This window comes from Lolium rigidum, chromosome 1 (assembly GCF_022539505.1).
Source record: "Lolium rigidum isolate FL_2022 chromosome 1, APGP_CSIRO_Lrig_0.1, whole genome shotgun sequence".
Taxonomy (NCBI): Eukaryota; Viridiplantae; Streptophyta; class Magnoliopsida; order Poales; family Poaceae; genus Lolium; species Lolium rigidum.
Window position 1 is genome coordinate 220,756,091 of NC_061508.1, and position 18,427 is coordinate 220,774,517.

The following is an 18,427-nucleotide window of genomic DNA, read 5'->3' on the forward strand; positions in this document are numbered from 1 at the left end:
CGAAAGGCCAGTTGTTGTTTTCTCGCTGTTTTTGGTTCCAGAAAGGCTGTTCGGGCAATATTCTCGGAATTGGACGAAATCAACGCCAAACCTCCTATTTTTCCCGGAAGGCTCCAGAACACCGAAGGAGAGTCGGAGGAGAGCCAGGGGGGCCCCACACCATAGGGCCGCGCGGGCCAGACCCTGGCCGCGCCGGCCTAGGGTGAGGCCACCCTGTCAGCCCTCCTGCGCCGCCTCTTCGCCTATAAAACCCCCTTTCGACCTAAAAACGCAGTACCAATTGACGAAACTCCAGAAAGACTCCAGGGGCGCCGCCACCGTTGCGAAACTCCAATTCGGGGGACAGAACTCTCTGTTCCGGCACCCTGCCGGGACGGGGAATTGCCCCCGGAGCCATCTCCACCGCCGTCTTCACCGCCATCTTCACCGCCATCGCTGCCTCCATGATGAGGAGGGAGTAATCCACCCCGAGGCTGAGGGCTCCGCTGTAGCTATGTGGTTCATCTCTCTCCCATGTACCTCAATACAATAATCTCATGAGCTGCTTTACATGATTGAGATTCATATGAGTTTTGTATCACTACTATTCTATGTGCTACTCTAGTGATGTTATTAAAGTAGTTTTATTCCTCCTGCACGGTGTAATGGTGACAAGTGTGTGCATCCGTGTTAGTACTTGGCGTAGGCTATGATTATGATCTCTTGTAGATTATGAAGTTAACTATTGCTATGATGGTATTGATGTGATCTATTCCTCCTACATAGTGTGAAGGTGACGAGTGTGCATGCTATGTTAGTACTTGGTTTAGTCGTGTTGATCTTTCATGCACTCTAAGGTTATTTAAATATGAACATTGAATTGTGGAGCTTGTTAACTCCGGCATTGAGGGTTCGTGTAATCCTACGCAATGGTGTTCATCATCCAACAAAAGAGTGTAGAGTATGCATTTATCTATTCTGTTATGTGATCAAAGTTGAGAGTGTCCACTAGTGAAAGTGTGATCCCTAGGCCTTGTTCCTAAATACTGCTATCACTGCTTATTTACTTGTTTCTCTGCGTTACTACTGCATGCGTTACTACTGCTTGTTTACTGTCCCGGGCAAAGCACTTTTCCGGTGCCGTTGCTCACTGCTCATACTTATTCATACCACCCGTATTTCACTATCTCTTCGCCGAACTAGTGCACCTATTAGGTGTGTTGGGGACACAAGAGACTTCTTGCTTTGTGGTTGCGGGGTTGCATGAGAGGGATATCTTTGACCTCTTCCTCCCTGAGTTCGATAAACCTTGGGTGATCCACTTAAGGGAAAACTTGCTGCTGTTCTACAAACCTCTGCTCTTGGAGGCCCAACACTGTCTACAAGAATAGAAGCTCCCGTAGACATCAGAGGGTTAGTGCATAATCAAAAATTCTCATGTTCAGAGGTGACATAAGCATTATTAACACTTCTGGACATTGCACAAAGCTACTGAAAGTTAATGGAACAAAGAAATCCATCAAACATAGCAAAACAGGCAATGCGAAATAAAAGGCAGAATCTGTCAAAACAGAACAATTCGTAAAGACGAATTTTTCTGGGGCACTAAACTTGCTCAGATGAAAAATCTCAAATTGAATGAAAGTTGCATACATATCTGAGGATCACTCACGTAAATTGGCAGATTTTTCTGAGTTACCTACAGAGAATACTACTCAAATTCGTGACAACAAGAAATCTGTTTCTGCGCAGTAATCAAAATCTAGTATGTACCTTATTATCAAAGACTTTACTTGGCACAACAATGCAATAAAATAAAGATAAGGAGAGGTTGCTACAGTAGTAACAACTTCTAAGACTCAAATATAAAACAAAAGTGCAGAAGTAAAATCATGGGTTGTCTCCCATAAGCGCTTTTCTTTAACGCCTTTCAGCTAGGCGCAGAAAGTGTGTATCAAGTATTATCAAGAGACAAAGCATTAACATTCTTACCAGGGGCGTTGCGCTTACCCTTCTTACTCTTATTCCTACTCTTTGGTTTAGGGAATACATGTCCGCATTCGGGTGTAGAGGTAAAATTTAGAGTACCTTTCCCCACATCTATGATTGCTCCCATGAGTTTCAGCAGGGACCTTCCAAGTGTGATTTGTCCTGTCCCTACACATTCAACAACAAGATAATCAGTGGATACAATTCTTCCAAGAAAGGTTGTGAAAACACCTTCAGCTATACCCTCAGGAATTATAACAGAGTTATCAATAAGAGTTATTACTTCTCCTCCTTCAGTAAGTTCCCAAAGTGTCAAAGATTCATAAATACTTTTGGGCATAAGGAAAAACTCAGACATAATATCACAACGAGCATGAAAAGTTTCACCACAAATAGCAACTTTAACGGTAGGCACCCACATTGAAGGTTCAAAGCTTAATGGAACATAATCATAATATTCACGAATCTGGTTGTACCCCTCTTTTAAACAGGATATATTTGTTTTGAGAGTGTTTAATATATTATGAATGCTAGCAAGAGATGAATCAAAATTATTATTGGAGCTAGATAATGTAATCAATTTTCTTTTGGCATTAAAAGCTTGATCCACATCACAATGAAGGAAATCTCCCCCCACTATAGCATCTAAGGCGTATCTATAGTGAAGAATAAGCCCAAAATAAAAGTTACTAAGAAGCAAACTTAGCGTCATTTTAGGTTCAGTTTTACTATAAAAATCTAAAATGCTAGACCAAGCTTCTTTAAAGTTCTCCTCACCCCCTTGTTTAAAAGTAAAGATCGATTCCTCAGGTGATAGAGTAACAGCTACGGGACTAGTCATGATAACAAGATAAAGTGAATGCAAGTAAATAATTTTTGTGTGTTTTTCATATGGAGAACGCAAGCAAGATAGTAATTAAAGTAAATGCAAGTAACTAATTTTTTGTATTTTGATATAAGAAAGCAAACAAAGCAGTAAACAAAATAAAGTAAAGCAAGACAAAAACAAAGTAAAGAGATTGGAAGTGGGAGACTCCCCATGCAGCGTGTCTTGATCTCCCCGGCAACGGCGCCAGAAATTTAGCTTGTTGACGCGTAAAGCACACGCCCGCTGGAACCCCAAGTGGAAGGTGTCATGCGTACATCAGCAAGTTTCCCTCAGTAAGAAACCAAGGTTATCGAACCACTAGGAGCCAAGAAGCACGTTGAAGGTTATTGGTGGCGGAGTGTAGTGCGGCGCAACACCAGGGATTCCGGCGCCAACGTGGAACCTGCACAACACAATCAAAGTACTTTGCCCCAACTTAACAGTGAGGTTGTCAATCTCACCGGCTTGCTGTAACAAAGGATTAGATGTATAGTGTGGAAGATGATGTTTGCTAAGAACAGTAGAACGAGTATTGCAGTAGATTGTATTCGATGTAAAAGAATGGACCGGGGTCCACATTTCACTAGTGGTGTCTCTCCAATAAGAATAAGCATGTTGGGTGAACAAATTACAGTTGGGCAATTGACAAATAAAGAGGGCATGACAATGCACATACATATCATGATGAGTAGTGTGAAATTCAATTGGGCATTACGGCAAAGTACATAGACCGCTATCCAGACATGCATCTATGCCTAAAAAGTCCACCTTCGAGGTTAGCATCCGCACCCCTTCCGATATTAAGTTGCAAACAACGGACAATTGCATTAAGTATGGTGCGTAATGTAATCAACACAAATATCCTTAGACAAAGCATTGATGTTTTATCCCTAGTGGCAACATCACATCCACAACCTTAGAACTTTCCGTCATCGTCCTGCATTAAATGGAGGCATGAACCCACTATCGAGCATAAAATACTCCCTCTTGGAGTTACAAGTATCAACTTGGCCAGAGACTCTACTAGCAACAGAGAGCATGCAAGATCTTAAACAACACATATATGATAGATTGATAATCAACATAGCATAGTATTCCATATTCATCGGATCCCAACAAACACAACATGTAGCATTACAAATAGATGATCTTGATCATGATAGGCAGCTCACAAGATCGAACAATGATAGCACATGAGGAGAAGACAACCATCTAGCTACTGCTATGGACCCATAGTCCAGGGGTGAACTACTCACACATCAATCCGGAGGCGATCATGGCGATGAAGAGTCCTCCGGGAGATGATTCCCCTCTCCGGCGGGGTGCGGGAGGCGATCTCCTGAATCCCCCGAGATGGGATTGGCGGCGGCGGCGTCTCTGGAAGGTTTTCCGTATCGTGGCTCTCGGTACTGGGGTATTCGCGACGAAGGCTTTAAGTAGGCGGAAGGGTAGGTCAGGGGGCGACACGAGGGCCCCACACAACAGGGCGGCGCGGGCCCTGGCCTGGCCGCGCCGCCTTAGTGTGGCGCCACCTCGTGGCCCCACTTCGCATCTCCTCCGGTCTTCTGGAAGCTTCGTGGAAAAATAAACCCCTGGGCGTTGATTTCGCCCAATTCCGAGAATATTTCCTTTGTAGGATTTCTGAAACCAAAAACAGCAGAAAACATCAACTGGCTCTTCGGCATCTTGTCAATAGGTTAGTGCCGGAAAATGCATAAATATGACATAAAGTGTGTATAAAACATGTGTATATCATCATAAAAGTAGCATGGAACATAAGAAATTATAGATACGTTGGAGACGTATCAAGGCCCAGGCGAGGTCCATTCTTATCGAGGCCGAGGCCAAGGCAAGGTCATGGATGCGGATGCCAAGTCCAGGGTCTTGGAGGCCGAAGCCAAGATCATGGCCGAGGAAAACCAGATCATGCTCACGGACTTGGCCACCATCTCCGATCCAGTGCAAAGGGCTTGGATTGAGAAGAAGCAAAAGATGATCCTTGCTCGCGACGATTGAAGGGCATTGACATAGACGATAGCCATTTGGGTGAAAGTAGCCACTTTTTGGATAAATTGTAAGATATTGTCTCAGTTTGCACATTTGGGAGAAACTTGCCACTAGTTGGCGCTGTCAGCAATGGCATATGTTTGCCATATATTGTGCTTGCCAATTACTATGTCTTTGTGTTTTAATTTGAAATGGAGTGGCCAACTGGCCAGATCTTCAAAATTACCAGCGAACCAAATGAGTGGTGGGTTGCCGATTTGGATCGGCCCCGCTGGAGATGCCCATTAGAGCACCTCCAGCCGTTGGCGCTCCCCACGGCCAAATCCGGCGCTAAATAACACCAGATTGGACGAAAGTTTGGCGTGGGGAGCGCTGAACTTTCAGCCGCACCCCAACTAGACGCCCAAATATCGGCATTTTTGGCTTTATTTTCACAAATAAACTTACAGTTCGACGATTTTGACAAATTTTGGCCAATATTTGGCTTATTTTTACAAATAAACGTTATAGTTTAACAAAGCAAGCAAATAATTAAACAAGTTTTAAAATAAATCAAATGGAAACTAGTTGATGTAGACTCGAAGCCTCCATATGTGCTCCACCAGATCATCCTGCAGCCGTTGATGCATTGTGGAGTCTCGAATCTTCTGACGCATAGCGATGAACGAAGCCCACGATGCCGGCACCTGGTGATTAGGCTATGCAAGAGGACCCTCTCTGCCATATGGTGCAGCTTGCTCGCTCAGAGGAACTGGATACTTCCGCTCATTCCCAATAATAATGTTGTGTAAGCACACGCAAATAATTCATCACCTCCCACATCTGATCTTTGGACCAAGTCATAGAAGGGAACCAGACTACATCAAATCTCTGCTGGAGGAGAACAAATGCACGCTCGATGTCCTTTCGGCAACCTTCTTGTTCCTTGACAAACTCCGCCTCCTTCGGAAGGACGGGGCTTGAGATAGTCTTCACAAATGTTGCTCACTTTGGATAGATACCGTCTGCAAGATAGTATCCCTTGTTGTAGTGCCGACCATTGATCACAAAGTCAACCGGGGGAGCATGACCCTCAATAAGCTTGGAGAAGATCGGTGAGCACTGCAAGACGTTGATGTCGTTGTTACATCCCGGCATACCAAAGAAGGAGTGCCAAATCCAGAGATCATGGGTAGCCAGTGCCTCAAGTATTACAGTGCAACCTATTTTGTGACCCTTGTACATTCCCTGGCAGGCAAACAAATAATTTTTCTATTTCCAATGCATGCAGTCAATGCTTCCAAGCATCCCCGGAAATCCTGGAGCTTTATTAAAAGCGAGAATCCGGGCAATCTCTTCGACAGTGAGTGATCTCAAGTAGATATCTCCGAACACTGCTATCACCGCCCTGCAGAACCGGTATAAACAATCAAGGATGATGGACTCCACTATCCGAAGGTAGTCATCGGCAGCATCACCAGGAGCTCCATATGCCAGCATCCGCATAGCCACCATGCATTTTGGAGGGCGGAGGACTCTGCCATGTCGATGTAATCCAATTTGCATCTGAAGTAGGAGTCGTAGTCTCGAAGGGCATACACAATTTTCAGGAAGAGCTTCCGGCTCATCCTGAAACGACGTCTAAAAACAGCCTCACCGTTCAATGGATTATTGGCGAAGTAGTCGGCGTAGAGCATGCAACAGCCCTCCATTCGCTGCCTCGGCTTGCACTTCCGCGTGACCTGGTGCTGACCCACCACGTCGACCAATGGCCTTCTCCGTGTACAGGCCGGACAAGCAAGCTAGGATCAACATGTGCTCCTCGTCTTGGGCGACGGCTGCCACCTCTTCTTCAAAAAGCTCGGCGAACATCTGCTCCTCCTCCTCTTCCGATTCCATGTCCGCCCAAGCAAATGGACGAAACCTGCCGGGCGTGGTCGACGCGAGGAGTTGCCCGACGACGGAATATAGGCAGACGGGAGGGGGAACCACGGGATATAGGCTGGTGAGAGGTGGGACGGCGGAGTGCAGGCAACCGGCCGGCGGATTGGTGAGGGGTGGTGCCGGCGGTGAGAGAGCTGCGAGAGGGGAGGGGATTTGCGACGAGAAAGTGGTGGGGTTCGCGTATTCTCTCGCCGACAAAGCGGGCCCGTCTCCGCTTTTTTCTCGTCCGGACTCCCCGAGCGCACCCCGGGAGGCAGAGATGGCCTGGGCTCGATGGATTTAGACCATTTTCTAGAAGAAAACGAGAAACCGGGAACTGGCTGGACCGAATAATACCGTCCAGATAAAAAACGGGATGGTGGATGCCTCGTCGGGGAGAGGTCTGGAGGTGCTCTCAAAATCAAGAGCCTGTAAGGGCATGCCCAATGCACTGCCCTAGAGGTGCTGCTTCACACATTTAGTTAGGTTTGGATGGTCCAAAATAGGTTCGGATGAGGAGGCAGCCTCCTCTTTAAGAAGTGGGATCTTCAGTCCTAAAAGCATGTTTTTTGGAGAGAGAAAGAGATACATAGTGTCATATTTATGGGGTTCCTTCTCTCTTTTTTCTGACTAAAGTTGTAGATTCCATTGGAGAGATAAAATTCACCATATTGCTTCTTACAATTTTTTACATGGAGCAGCTAATTGTGTATAGCACTGCCATAAGAGGAATGAGAAAAAGTCAAAGAGGAGGGTGCAGCCAAAGTGGATTGTGGGCCTGGTGCGTGCTGGCTCTAGCCTCTGGGCCCACAGCCTGACTGTCTTCCTCCTCCTCTCCTTCCATTCTGTCCTCTTTTTTTTTTCTCTATAGGAAATTGTGAAGCCCACCACGCGAGTACGAGTACTAGTACACCGCTGCGACTGCGAGCCAGCCAAGGAAAAGAATGTTCTTGGATCCCCCTGCCATGCCACAACATTCCTAGTCCCCCACCCTGGGTCTGCCCCCATAAACAAACCAAGAAACCTTCTCCCAGTCCCCCCTACTCCCCCAGTCCCCCTCACTCACCGGCGGCAGCGCTGGTTATCGACTTTTCCTTGACGGAGTCGGGATCTTGCGCGGGAGAATCCAAGGCAGTGTTCTTGCGTTGAGGAGTAATTCGGTGGGTGGGTTTAGGTATCAGGATTCTTCAAAAGGCCCGTCTTTATTACGTTTCCAGAGGGTTGCTTTAATTTGTTTCGAGGAATTCTGGAGAGGGTTGTGGATCAGCGGAATCCCTCTCTCTATCCGCGGTAGATGCTCAACCTCGTGTCGGCGCTCCGCGCAATCCGGATGCTCTTCGATTCCCAAATCGTAGCGCCTGCCTGGAGGATCGTCTTCGTTACTTTCTCGAGGATTTGGGTCTAGGGTTGTCGGAGAAGCCGGAATCTTTCTGCCTTTGATCCCAAGGAACCGGCTGGCGCGTTGATGCCGTGTGGCCATCGTGAGTTCTGACATGGCCTGTCTGAAGCTGGGATCGAGGGCCGATGTGTTCAGGAAGCAGGGACAAGACTGGTACGAACAGCTCCCCCTTCTCTCTTTCTCTGTTTCCCCAAACATGTTGCTCTGCCATGTCTAATCTGCACAGTTACGCAGCTTCTCGTGCTAGCAGTGATAATCTTAAGATCTAAGAGTTGCTTCACCATCCAATTTCTTCAGCGTTTTGAGTACTTGCTTTATCTGCTGCCATATAATTATCACAACAGGATAGGAAATGTGCCATACGTTATTTCATTTAGTGGAAAATAATTGAGTAGGCGCCATATGTAGAAGCTCCCATGGCCAAACCTCTTCCTCTTGGCTTCATCTGGGGCGCTGATTATAATATGCTAACCAACTCCTTCTGGATGGAGGGCTGTAATCAAAACACGGATGCCAGGCCAGCTATGAAAACTACAACCATTTTTGTTTGTAAGCTGACACGCCTTTCTGGAAGGACTCATGACCGCCAGTTATCTATGTACAGCCTGTTAATAATACCATTCGACTAAGATTGTCAAGTCAATGCATTCTATGCTCATTGTACTGTGTTAGAGGACCTCATCTTTTTGTGGAAAAATGGAACCTACCCTTCATAGTACTCCATTTTTCGGAGTTTTTGAGATGGAGGCATTGGTTGGTAAATAGAGTGTTCACAGTGCAGGATGCCTGTCCAGGATTTATTGTTCCCCCCTTCTATGTGAAATATTGTCTTACCTGACTTTCGGGCCCGATCAATCGTACGTTGGTACTTGTTGGTGCTGCACATGCCCATCACTAAATGAGTCATATTTATTTCTCCAAATTATGTCCTCGCATCACAATCACTGTGAGCAGTACTCTGTCAGATACTGGTCCTGGAGTGTGTAAATACACTGCTGCAAAGGTTTTTTTTTTTTGGTACAGTTAGAAGGCTTATAGCTAATCTCTTTTGCACTCTCTTTTATTTCATATAAGTCCAACATTTTTTTTGTTCTGTGTGCACGTTAAAGAAGTTTAGTCTAGGAAGCCAATCAAGTTAATGTGTCCTGGAGCTGACTGTGATAACACATCAGCCTTTTCTCACTAATAACTGTTTCCATCTTAACAAAGCCAGTTAGGGCTAATGTGGCATGCTGATATTCAGCTAGGTTATGTAGTGCATTAAGATTAGCTGCACAGAGGCACCGTTTTGGCTCACAGGAGCAGATACTCCCATTACGGAAAACACATTTTAAAATTGTCTCCTTTAGGTCTCAAGCATGGATATTGACAAGGGGAGTTCAGTTGGAACTGAGGTGACTGGCCTCGGTCGAGATGCGGCTATGTTGCTGAGTTTAGGACAGGCCCTTTTGTGTTGCAGTTGTAATGTCGTTGTGGCTGTCTTCGGACTAGCCCGGTAGTTGTGGCTGTCTTCGGACTAGCCCGGTGTGGAGTTTGTACTACGCTTGAGTGGTAGTCCTCTTGTAATTGTCTTCTGCCATCTATGAAAATATGGCACACGTTGGCGTACTCTCAAAAAAAAATGCTTAATTTTTTTTTGAAAAATGCACATGTTTGTGTCTTATGCGTGTCCTGAAACATCTTTTGAAGAAAAAACATATGTAGTGTTGTAGGCAAAAAAAAAATACAAAAATGGCTTGTGAAAAGTCATTTTGAGGCACCGAAAATTGGCTTTTTTCACACAGGTCGCAAACCATGTCTTTTTCCCGTGAAGTTTTATATGCGCACATAGAATATGTAAATGTGTACCTGAGATTTTTTGATATGTGGAATGTGGTTTTCCAAAATGGGAGCATCTGGTCCTGCGAGCCAAAGTGGATTTCCGTTAGCTGCACTCCCTACATGACCTCAAACAGAACCAAAGCATAACATTTTTGTTAGGAACTTCTTTTTTTGTACATATAAGAGAATTAGATGTTCAAATAGTTGAAAAGAAATGGGACCCATATCTGAGCCTCTGAGTCTTGGAAGTGTGGTGGCTGTGTACATAACATTTTTGTACAAAGCATAACATTTTTGTTAGGAACTTCTTTTTTTTGTACATATAAGAGAATTAGATGTTCAAATAGTTGAAAAGAAATGGGACCCATTTCTGAGCCTCTGGGTCTTGGAAGTGTGGTGGCTTTGCACATCTACTCCCCCACCCCAGTGAGGCACACTTCCTAAATCAAGATTGAGCTCATGTTGAACTTTAGAAGAGACGGCAGAACTAAATGCAGCTCATTCAAGCTCTCCACCTTTGTGTACAAGAAACTAAAACCATCTGAAGATTATCTCATGTGGTTTCGCTGAAATAGTTTCTGTACTTTATATTTGTGTACTTCCATCTTCTACAGTTCTAGTTGTGTAAGCACATTATTTTACTCGAACTAAATTGTTCGAATAGAAAATTACTAATGGAAGTATGTTTGTTATGTAGGTATTGCACAACTGGTCTTCCTAGTGATATTACTGTGGTAGTTGGGGAACCATCTTTTCATCTCCACAAGGTAAACAAATCAGTAACAAAGCTTCCTGTGTTTCACATATTATTTTGTTAGCATTATGCAACTTTTATCCCTGATTCTGGGGAACCTCTAGTACTGATATGTACAATCTATGATTTAGAGACAAAAAGTAGTCGTACATATCTGCGAAGGACAAAGGAAGAAATCACTTCGTAACAATTCATTTCTGTTTTGCAGTTTCCTCTGTTATCAAAGAGTGGCCTTTTGGAACATCTCATTAGAGAGAAAATTGAGAAGGGAGAAGATAGCTGTGTCATTGACCTATCTGATATTCCTGGTGGAGCAAAGGCTTTTGAACTAGCTGCTAGGTTCTGCTATGGTGTGAAGTTTGAATTGACTTCCTCCAATGTTGTGCACCTTCGCTGCGCTGCTGAGTATCTCGAGATGACTGAAGACATTGCCGAGGGAAACTTGATTGCACAGACTGAGAACTTCCTTACCCAAACAGTCCTCAAAAGCTGGAACGATTCAATCAAGGCACTTCATACTTGTGATGGCGTCATTGATCTTGCTGAAAAATTGCAATTAGTAAAGAGGTGCATCGACTCGGTTGCAACTAAATCATGTACTGATCCTGATGTATTTGGTTGGCCAGTCGTGCAGTATGGTGGTCCAACGCAGAGTCCTGGAGGGAGCTTCTTGTGGAATGGTATTAGCACTGGAGCAAGGCCAAGAAATTGCAGTTCAGATTGGTGGTATGATGATGTTTCGTGCTTAAGTCTTCCATTGTACAAGAAGTTAATCTCAGCCATGGAATACCGAGGCATCAATCAGGACATTATCGTTGGATCCCTTAACCATTATGCCAAGAGGCGTTTACCTGGTCTAAATCGGCGTAAAAGCATTGGTGATATCAGCAGCTGCCTTTCAGCGACAACTTTAACAGCCATGCCTTCTGAAGAGGAGCAGAAGTATCTTCTTGAGGAGATTGATAGACTGTTGCCTTTCCAAAGGGATGTTACATCTTGCAAGCTGTTGTTTGGCCTTTTGCGCACAGCGATTATTCTTAAAGCCAGCTCCTCCTGTGTATCTAACTTGGAGCGACGGATAGGTTTGCAGCTTGACAAGGCCACTCTGGAAGATCTTCTGATAACAAACATGTCTGAATCTGATGAAACGCTCTATGATGTGGATTGCGTCCATAGGATTCTTGGACACTTCTTGGCAATGGATCAAGAAACTGGTGGAGCTTCCCCTGGCCTTGGCGACGATGGGCAACTATTAGCTTCTCCATCTCTAATGCCGGTAACTATGGTTGCTAAGTTGATTGACGGCTACCTAGCTGAAGTTGCGCCAGATTCCAACCTAAAGTTGCCAAAGTTCAAGTCTTTGGCTGCTGCCATACCAGATTATGCTCGGCCAATAGATGATGGACTTTATCGTGCTGTTGACATCTATCTGAAGGTAATACTTTTGTACTTCAGCTCCTTGTTTCCATGAACACAAGAATAAGGCACTTTTAGCTGAAGTTCATCCTATCTTTTTAACTTCTTGTCTAGTTATATTTGGAAGGATTGGTGAATAGATGTAATGTTCGTAGTTCCAAAACCCTTCCCCGGTTAAATGGTGAAATAACCAAATAGTTTTGGAAACATTATTTAGGTTGCACGAAGAGTTGCTTAGGCTTATTGTTCTTTCTGTTACCTTCCATGAATAAATTTTCCATGCAACTGCAAGCAGCAGGTTGCTAGTAATTTTGATGTGGCATCTTAAGTTCACTTTGCTAATGTTCATGTTTTGTTTTGTCTCCTGTACATAGGCGCATCCCCATCTCCCGGAGTCAGAGAAGGAAGAACTTTGCCATGTGATGGACTGCCAGAAACTCTCCCTGGAGGCTTGCACCCACGCAGCTCAGAATGAGCGTCTCCCTCTGCGTGTCATCGTGCAGGTACTCTTCTTCGAACAGCTCCAGCTTCGGAGCTCCATCGCCGGGTGCCTCATGATCTCCGAGAACCTCGAGGGTGGCTCGAGGCAGCTCGGCCTGCCAATCTCTAGTGAACAACATCGTGGCGTCGGCTGGCCCCTAGGTGCCAGGGAGAACCAGGCCCTGCGTGATGGCATGGATGGCATGAAGCAGCGGGTGGCCGAGCTGGAGAAGGAGTGTTCCACCATGAGGGAGGAGATAGCAAGGCTGGGCCGCAGCAAAAGCGCCGGGAAGAGCAGGCTGTTCTTCCTCGGTCTGGGTGGCATGAAGCCGCAGATCTGCAGCACCAAGGATGCTGCTCCCGCAACGACGACAACAGCGGCGAGCGACGACGAAAAGCTGGCCGTGGTGAAGGCTGATGCCACACCACGGCTGAAGCTCAGCAGACCCAAGAAAAACCTGTCCATAGAGGCCTAGCTCCATCGTCTATTCGTCTGTCGAACCCGATCACTTCAGAAATGAGTTTTGTGCCTGTGAACCTGTTACTTGTTAGATGCTTTTTACATACCACCACCTGTGAATGGATGGACTGAAAGACACCTGATCATAAGTTTTTGACAGCCGACCAGTACAATATATATTGCGAGTGCATTAGCCATGACGACAACTGTTTTTCATGCCTCGTTATTGTTTCATCTCTTGTGTGTTGCATGATGTCTCGTTCTGCTCAGATCCATCAGCAGGGTAAGCGACTGATGAGTTCTTCGGGTTTGTTTACGAAATTTGCTAGTACCTGTTTATTTGCCATGAAGAGTTGACACTAGTTTTCGTGCAGATATTTTTTTAAATAAAGGCAAGAGTTTTTTCTTTATGCATTAATTAAGAAGAGAGTGTCCAGTTGATTAATAAAAAACCGGGAAAACCACAGAACAACATAAACCCCATGGGGTCACGCCCACACTCGACACAGGGAGCATATCCAAGCACCACTCATGAAGACCCGACGGCCCTTCACCACCGACCGGGAGAAACGTCGCAATTGCTATGGGAGAAGCAGACGGGGACGCTCGAACACAGATAAAGAAGATACGGAGTAGATGATTACTAGGAAGAGTGCAGTCAAACTTATTTACTAGGAGTATGCAAGATATGATTGTGATTATTAGTCAAACAGAAACATAGTTATTGGGTTTGACGGAGGAGGTGGCCTCTTCTTCGCCGGAGAGGGTCGGCCTGCGGTTGGTGGTGGTGGATTTTTTGATCTATCATCGCCAGCCGGCGGTGAGATGGAGGTGCATGGAAGTCGGCGATGGTGTCGCCGGTGGAGGGTTGGGTTGGCCAGCCCGGGATGGTCGCCGACGTGGGGTCCGGCCTGAATAAAGGCGGCGGTCCTAGGGCCTCTCTTGCGTGAAGAGGAGGACCTACCGGAGGCCTTGGACTCGTGATCCGGCCGGAGGGTTGAGTTCCGGAAGGCTCCGCCGGCGAATGTAACGAGTGCTTTGCCCGGAGTTTGTTGGATCGGAGGTATTCGGTCGTGCGCACCCATGCGTTTATTCCGACCGTTTGGTTCCGGAGGGAGCGGCGCGAAGCTCTTTTCCGTGTTGACATCAAGTGACTATGGATCCATGATGAAAGTCGGAAGAAGAGAATTTCATGAAGGCCGGAGGGAGGACTAGCTAAGGGAGGTTCAAGTCTCCGCGCTGTTGAGGGGCTTGCTTGGTGTCCGGGCTTCACAGCAGCGGTATGAAAGTGGGGGCGACAATACATGTGAAGCGCAGAGTCCTACCTTTCAGGGTGAAAATCCAAGGTCTGGCCTTAACTGGTTGTGCCTGGCAGTGACCTTGGTGGAGGCATTGTTTTGAGGGTGAAAACATAAGATCTTTGATCGGGCGACGACGGTGTTGGAGCACTGTTCCCTTCTTGGAGGTGTCGTTTTTTGGAGAGTCTGCAATTCAAGTGTTGTCATGGCGGTGGATGTATTGCTGTTGTTAGGTCCGTGATACTATAGCGGGACTTTTGTTTGTTAGTTTTCTTTTCGTTTTTTTGGCTGTGTGCATCCGTAGTGCCATTAGGGTGGTGCGTTGTTGCAGAGGCTGGGTGTAATTGGTATCTCTCGATATTAATATATTCCCTTTATCGAAAAAGAAACATAGTTATTGGAATAGAAAAAATATATTTGTAGACTATAGCCAAAAAGGCCCATTCTGCAAGCCCAAGTTAAGTTCACGACAGCCCATTAGGCCCATCCCCGGCACAGCAACCCTAAAGCGAGCCACACAACCCTATAAATACCCCTCTCCTCGACAAGAAACCCTAGGTTAAAGCGACGCCGCCGCCGCAAGCCGTCCGCCTTGCTCCTCTCTCGAGCCTGGTCCTCCTCTATCTCGCCTCTCCACTACAGATTAGGTTAGCTCTCCCGTCGATCTCGTCGTAGCAGCGATGGCGATCAAGAGGACCAAGGCCGAGAAGAAGATCGCGTACGACAAGAAGCTCTGCTCGCTGCTGGACGAGTACAGCAAGGTGCTCATCGCCGCCGCCGACAATGTCGGCTCCAAGCAGCTGCAGGAGATCCGCAAGGGCCTCCGCGGCGACTCCATCGTCCTCATGGGCAAGAACACCCTCATCCGCCGCTGCATCAAGGTCCACGCCGAGAAGACCGGCAACAAGGACTACCTCGAGCTCGGCAACCTCCTCATCGTAAGCGCCACCTCCTCCGGATTTCGCTCGATTTGCGTGTGTGTGTTTGCGTTCTTCCGGCGATGCTATTTATGTGCTGAAATGGATGTGTCCCCGGTTGCAGGGTAACGTTGGCCTCATCTTCACCAAGGGTGACCTCAAGGACCTCCGTGAGGAGGTCGCCAAGTACAAGGTAAAATTTGCACCGGCTTACCTACTGTTTAATTAGTTGTTACGGTTTTGGTTAAGTGCGGTAGAGTTCTTCATCAGAACATAAATAGAAAATCTCATTAATTGTAGTTCCATTTTGGATAAGTCGAGATTGACTTTAACCATTTCTGGCCCAATATTGAAATCTAATGCGCGTACAAGCATGTATGCCATGTTTCTAAGGTTTATAGAGAACCATGAACTAAAAGTTGATTGTATTGTTATTTGCGTTGACTAATATTTGGAAAATTGCTAGTGAATTTGCAATGAAATGATCAACCATGCGTGTTCGAAATGAACCTTTTCTATTGAAATAGCATTGAAATACCAGTGATACATTACATATGAATGATTTCATAGAAGTATCATTTTGTTGTTTTTAACTGTCTGTACAGCCTGTATCATAAATGTGCCATTTCTGATAGTAACTGACACCCAATATGCACTGGCATGTGTGATTTCTTTGTTTAATTAGCTGTCTCAAGTCAACTCTAGGCTACTGTTAGCAATGATGTGTTTTTTACATGGTACATGCTTTGTACTGTGCAATTTTCTGTATTTTTTCTACGATATTGTTCTGCTGTTTTAGTAATTCCGAGACATGTTGTAACTGAATATTTTGTAATGGGCAGTCATCCTGATCTTACTTTTTTGTGCTACAGGTTGGTGCTCCTGCTCGTGTTGGGCTAGTTGCTCCAGTTGATGTGGTGGTTCCCCCTGGCAACACTGGTCTGGACCCCTCCCAGACATCCTTCTTCCAGGTGAACATTTGATTATTTACCATGTCAATTTGAACGCTCCTTTGTACTCACTGTTGTCACAAGTTCTAACCTCTGCTGTCTTCTCTTAGGTGCTTAATATCCCCACCAAAATTAACAAGGGTACTGTGGAAATTATCACCCCTGTGGAGCTGATTAAGAAGGGTGACAAGGTGGGCTCATCTGAGTCTGCCCTGCTTGCCAAGCTGGGTATCCGCCCGTTCTCATATGGGCTGGTTATCAACAACGTGTATGACAGTGGGTCGGTCTTCAGCCCTGAGGTTCTTGACCTGACTGAGGAGGACCTGATGAACAAGTTTGCGTCTGGTGTTTCTATGGTTGCCTCACTGTCCCTGGCGATCTCATACCCCACCATGGCTGCTGCCCCCCACATGTTCCTCAATGCCTACAAGAATGTCCTTGCTATTGCTGTGGAGACCGATTACTCTTACCCGCATGCTGATAAGATCAAGGAGTACCTCAAGGTAACCCGTGCAAAAATAATTGAGCCTCTTTTCATTGCCATATTGTATCAGTAAGTTCTAAAGGTTTAGCATTGTTATTTGGCAGATTGTACATGATCATTCGTACTTGTGCAGTATGCTTTTCCAACAATGAGCATGCTATATTATTATCTGAAATCTGTTCTTTGCACAACTCTAATTTTCCTGCATCCAGTTTCCATTTATCATCGCATCAGATTTTGTTATATTTAAAATACTTGCTTATTTTCAGTTGTGTTTTATTGCCATACTGAATTAGTTACTTGTTAATCAGTGATGTTTGCCTAAATCTCATTCTGGGCTGCTCTTGTATCAGTCTCTAATCAATTGTGTTCTTCCTGTGCAGGACCCCAGCAAGTTTGCAGTTGCTGCCCCAGCTGCTGCTGCTGCCTCAGGTGGTGCTGCTGCTGCCCCCAAGGAAGAGGAGAAGAAGGAAGAGCCTGCGGAGGAGTCTGATGAGGAGATGGGCTTCAGCCTGTTCGATGACTAAGCTGTGTGCAGCCGTAGTATCTCGCCTTGTCAAAGAAGTCGCAAGTTTTGTCGTAGTGTTGAACACTAAAGTTGCAAGTTTTTATTTTTAACCCGAACAAGTATTTGTTATGTTATTTCCTAGTGTGTATTTGAATATGGTATCGTCATGTCATGCACCTAATAGTTATTTATGTCTCTATGCCTTTCTTTTCATTGGTTATCGATTTGCTTTTTGATAAACTAGAATTTTAGTTTTTATGCCGTTGCAGTGCACACAAAAGTAGTGGTACCTATGAAATGAAATCCTCTCGTACTCCCTCATGTTTTCTTGCTTTAATCAGAAAGTAAAATGATCGAGTAAAGGTGAAAAATAGTGTTTCGGTACACTTGTAATGTAAAACTGAAACTTGTTTGGTTCATCTAGCAATCTGGACACATGTAGTTTTTTTTCTATGTTGACATGGGGCGCTGCTAGTTTACGTTCACCTGTGGCCACGGGTTACATTCGGACAGTTAGTGTAGCCTTTGGGACAGCGTCGGAGAAGAGGAGCTGGGAAAGACGGAAGGGGGAGGTGAGGAAGAGAAGTGCTGTCGCGTACCACCACCTCTTATACTTGTTAGAAGTAGGATAGCTTTGGTACAAAGCTAAATGGAAAACGCTGGCGTTCCCCGGGGGATTTAACGCGCTCATCCTCCGGGTCGTACGCGTGACACGTGGCGAGAAACGGAAACAGCTAGCGATTGGACCCACCTTACCTTATCTCCTCACCCGACCTCTCCTCCTCTCATTTGCTTTCTTCCTCGTGGCTCTCTCGCAACGCGGCTCAACCACCACACCGACACCGGCCGGCGTGCAGATGTTTTCCCTCCCACTTGCTGCCGTCCCTCCCTCCCACCGGCGTCACCCATCTGCTCCCTACTAGACGCCACCCCGCTGCTCCACATCTCGCTGTTCTGAGATGAGATCTAGTGGTGCTGCTAAGGCCGTGCGGTGATGATGCCGGCGGTGAGCGCCGTTGCTACAAGTGGCGGCGTCGGCGCTACAAGTGGTCGATGGTGCGCGCCGTTGTTGCTACAACCGACCGGCGTATTCTGCTACAATGGTCCGGCGCCGTCGCTACAGTGCCCGGCAGGCGCTGCTACGAGCTTCCGGTGGTGATGCTACAATTGCCCGGCGACGCTGCTACGAGCTTCT

The 18,427-nt window shown here is 46.0% G+C and overlaps 2 protein-coding genes across 2 annotated transcripts; both read left to right on the top strand.

The window, feature by feature from the left end:
• Nucleotides 1-7,632: 7,632 nt before the first annotated feature.
• LOC124690440 (BTB/POZ domain-containing protein At1g30440-like) lies at nucleotides 7,633-13,275 on the top strand. The gene is made up of 4 exons (XM_047223831.1): nucleotides 7,633-8,297; nucleotides 10,663-10,732; nucleotides 10,928-12,154; nucleotides 12,510-13,275. The coding sequence occupies exons 1-4, from the start codon at nucleotides 8,239-8,241 to the stop codon at nucleotides 13,089-13,091; spliced, it is 1,938 nt and encodes a 645-aa protein (XP_047079787.1). The 5' UTR covers nucleotides 7,633-8,238; the 3' UTR covers nucleotides 13,092-13,275.
• A 1,672-nt stretch (nucleotides 13,276-14,947) lies between these two features.
• On the top strand, nucleotides 14,948-17,452 carry LOC124690451 (60S acidic ribosomal protein P0-like). Its single transcript, XM_047223841.1, has 5 exons — nucleotides 14,948-15,311; nucleotides 15,415-15,483; nucleotides 16,163-16,261; nucleotides 16,351-16,743; nucleotides 17,108-17,452. Exons 1-5 carry the CDS (start codon nucleotides 15,054-15,056, stop codon nucleotides 17,249-17,251), a joined length of 963 nt encoding a protein of 320 aa, XP_047079797.1. The 5' UTR covers nucleotides 14,948-15,053; the 3' UTR covers nucleotides 17,252-17,452.
• The last annotated feature ends 975 nt before the right edge of the window (nucleotides 17,453-18,427 follow it).

Excerpts from the sequence above, each read along its gene's own strand:
- LOC124690440 (XM_047223831.1), top strand. The coding sequence starts at position 8,239 with ATGGCCTGTCTGAAGCTGGGATCGAGGGCCGATGTGTTCAGGAAGCAG. Across the intron at positions 8,298-10,662 it reads AGGAAGCAGGGACAAGACTG|GTATTGCACAACTGGTCTTC; the intron begins GTACGAACAGCT and ends TTTGTTATGTAG. Across the intron at positions 12,155-12,509 it reads CTGTTGACATCTATCTGAAG|GCGCATCCCCATCTCCCGGA; the intron begins GTAATACTTTTG and ends TCCTGTACATAG.
- LOC124690451 (XM_047223841.1), top strand. The coding sequence starts at position 15,054 with ATGGCGATCAAGAGGACCAAGGCCGAGAAGAAGATCGCGTACGACAAG. Across the intron at positions 15,312-15,414 it reads AGCTCGGCAACCTCCTCATC|GGTAACGTTGGCCTCATCTT; the intron begins GTAAGCGCCACC and ends CCCCGGTTGCAG. Across the intron at positions 16,262-16,350 it reads CCCAGACATCCTTCTTCCAG|GTGCTTAATATCCCCACCAA; the intron begins GTGAACATTTGA and ends GTCTTCTCTTAG.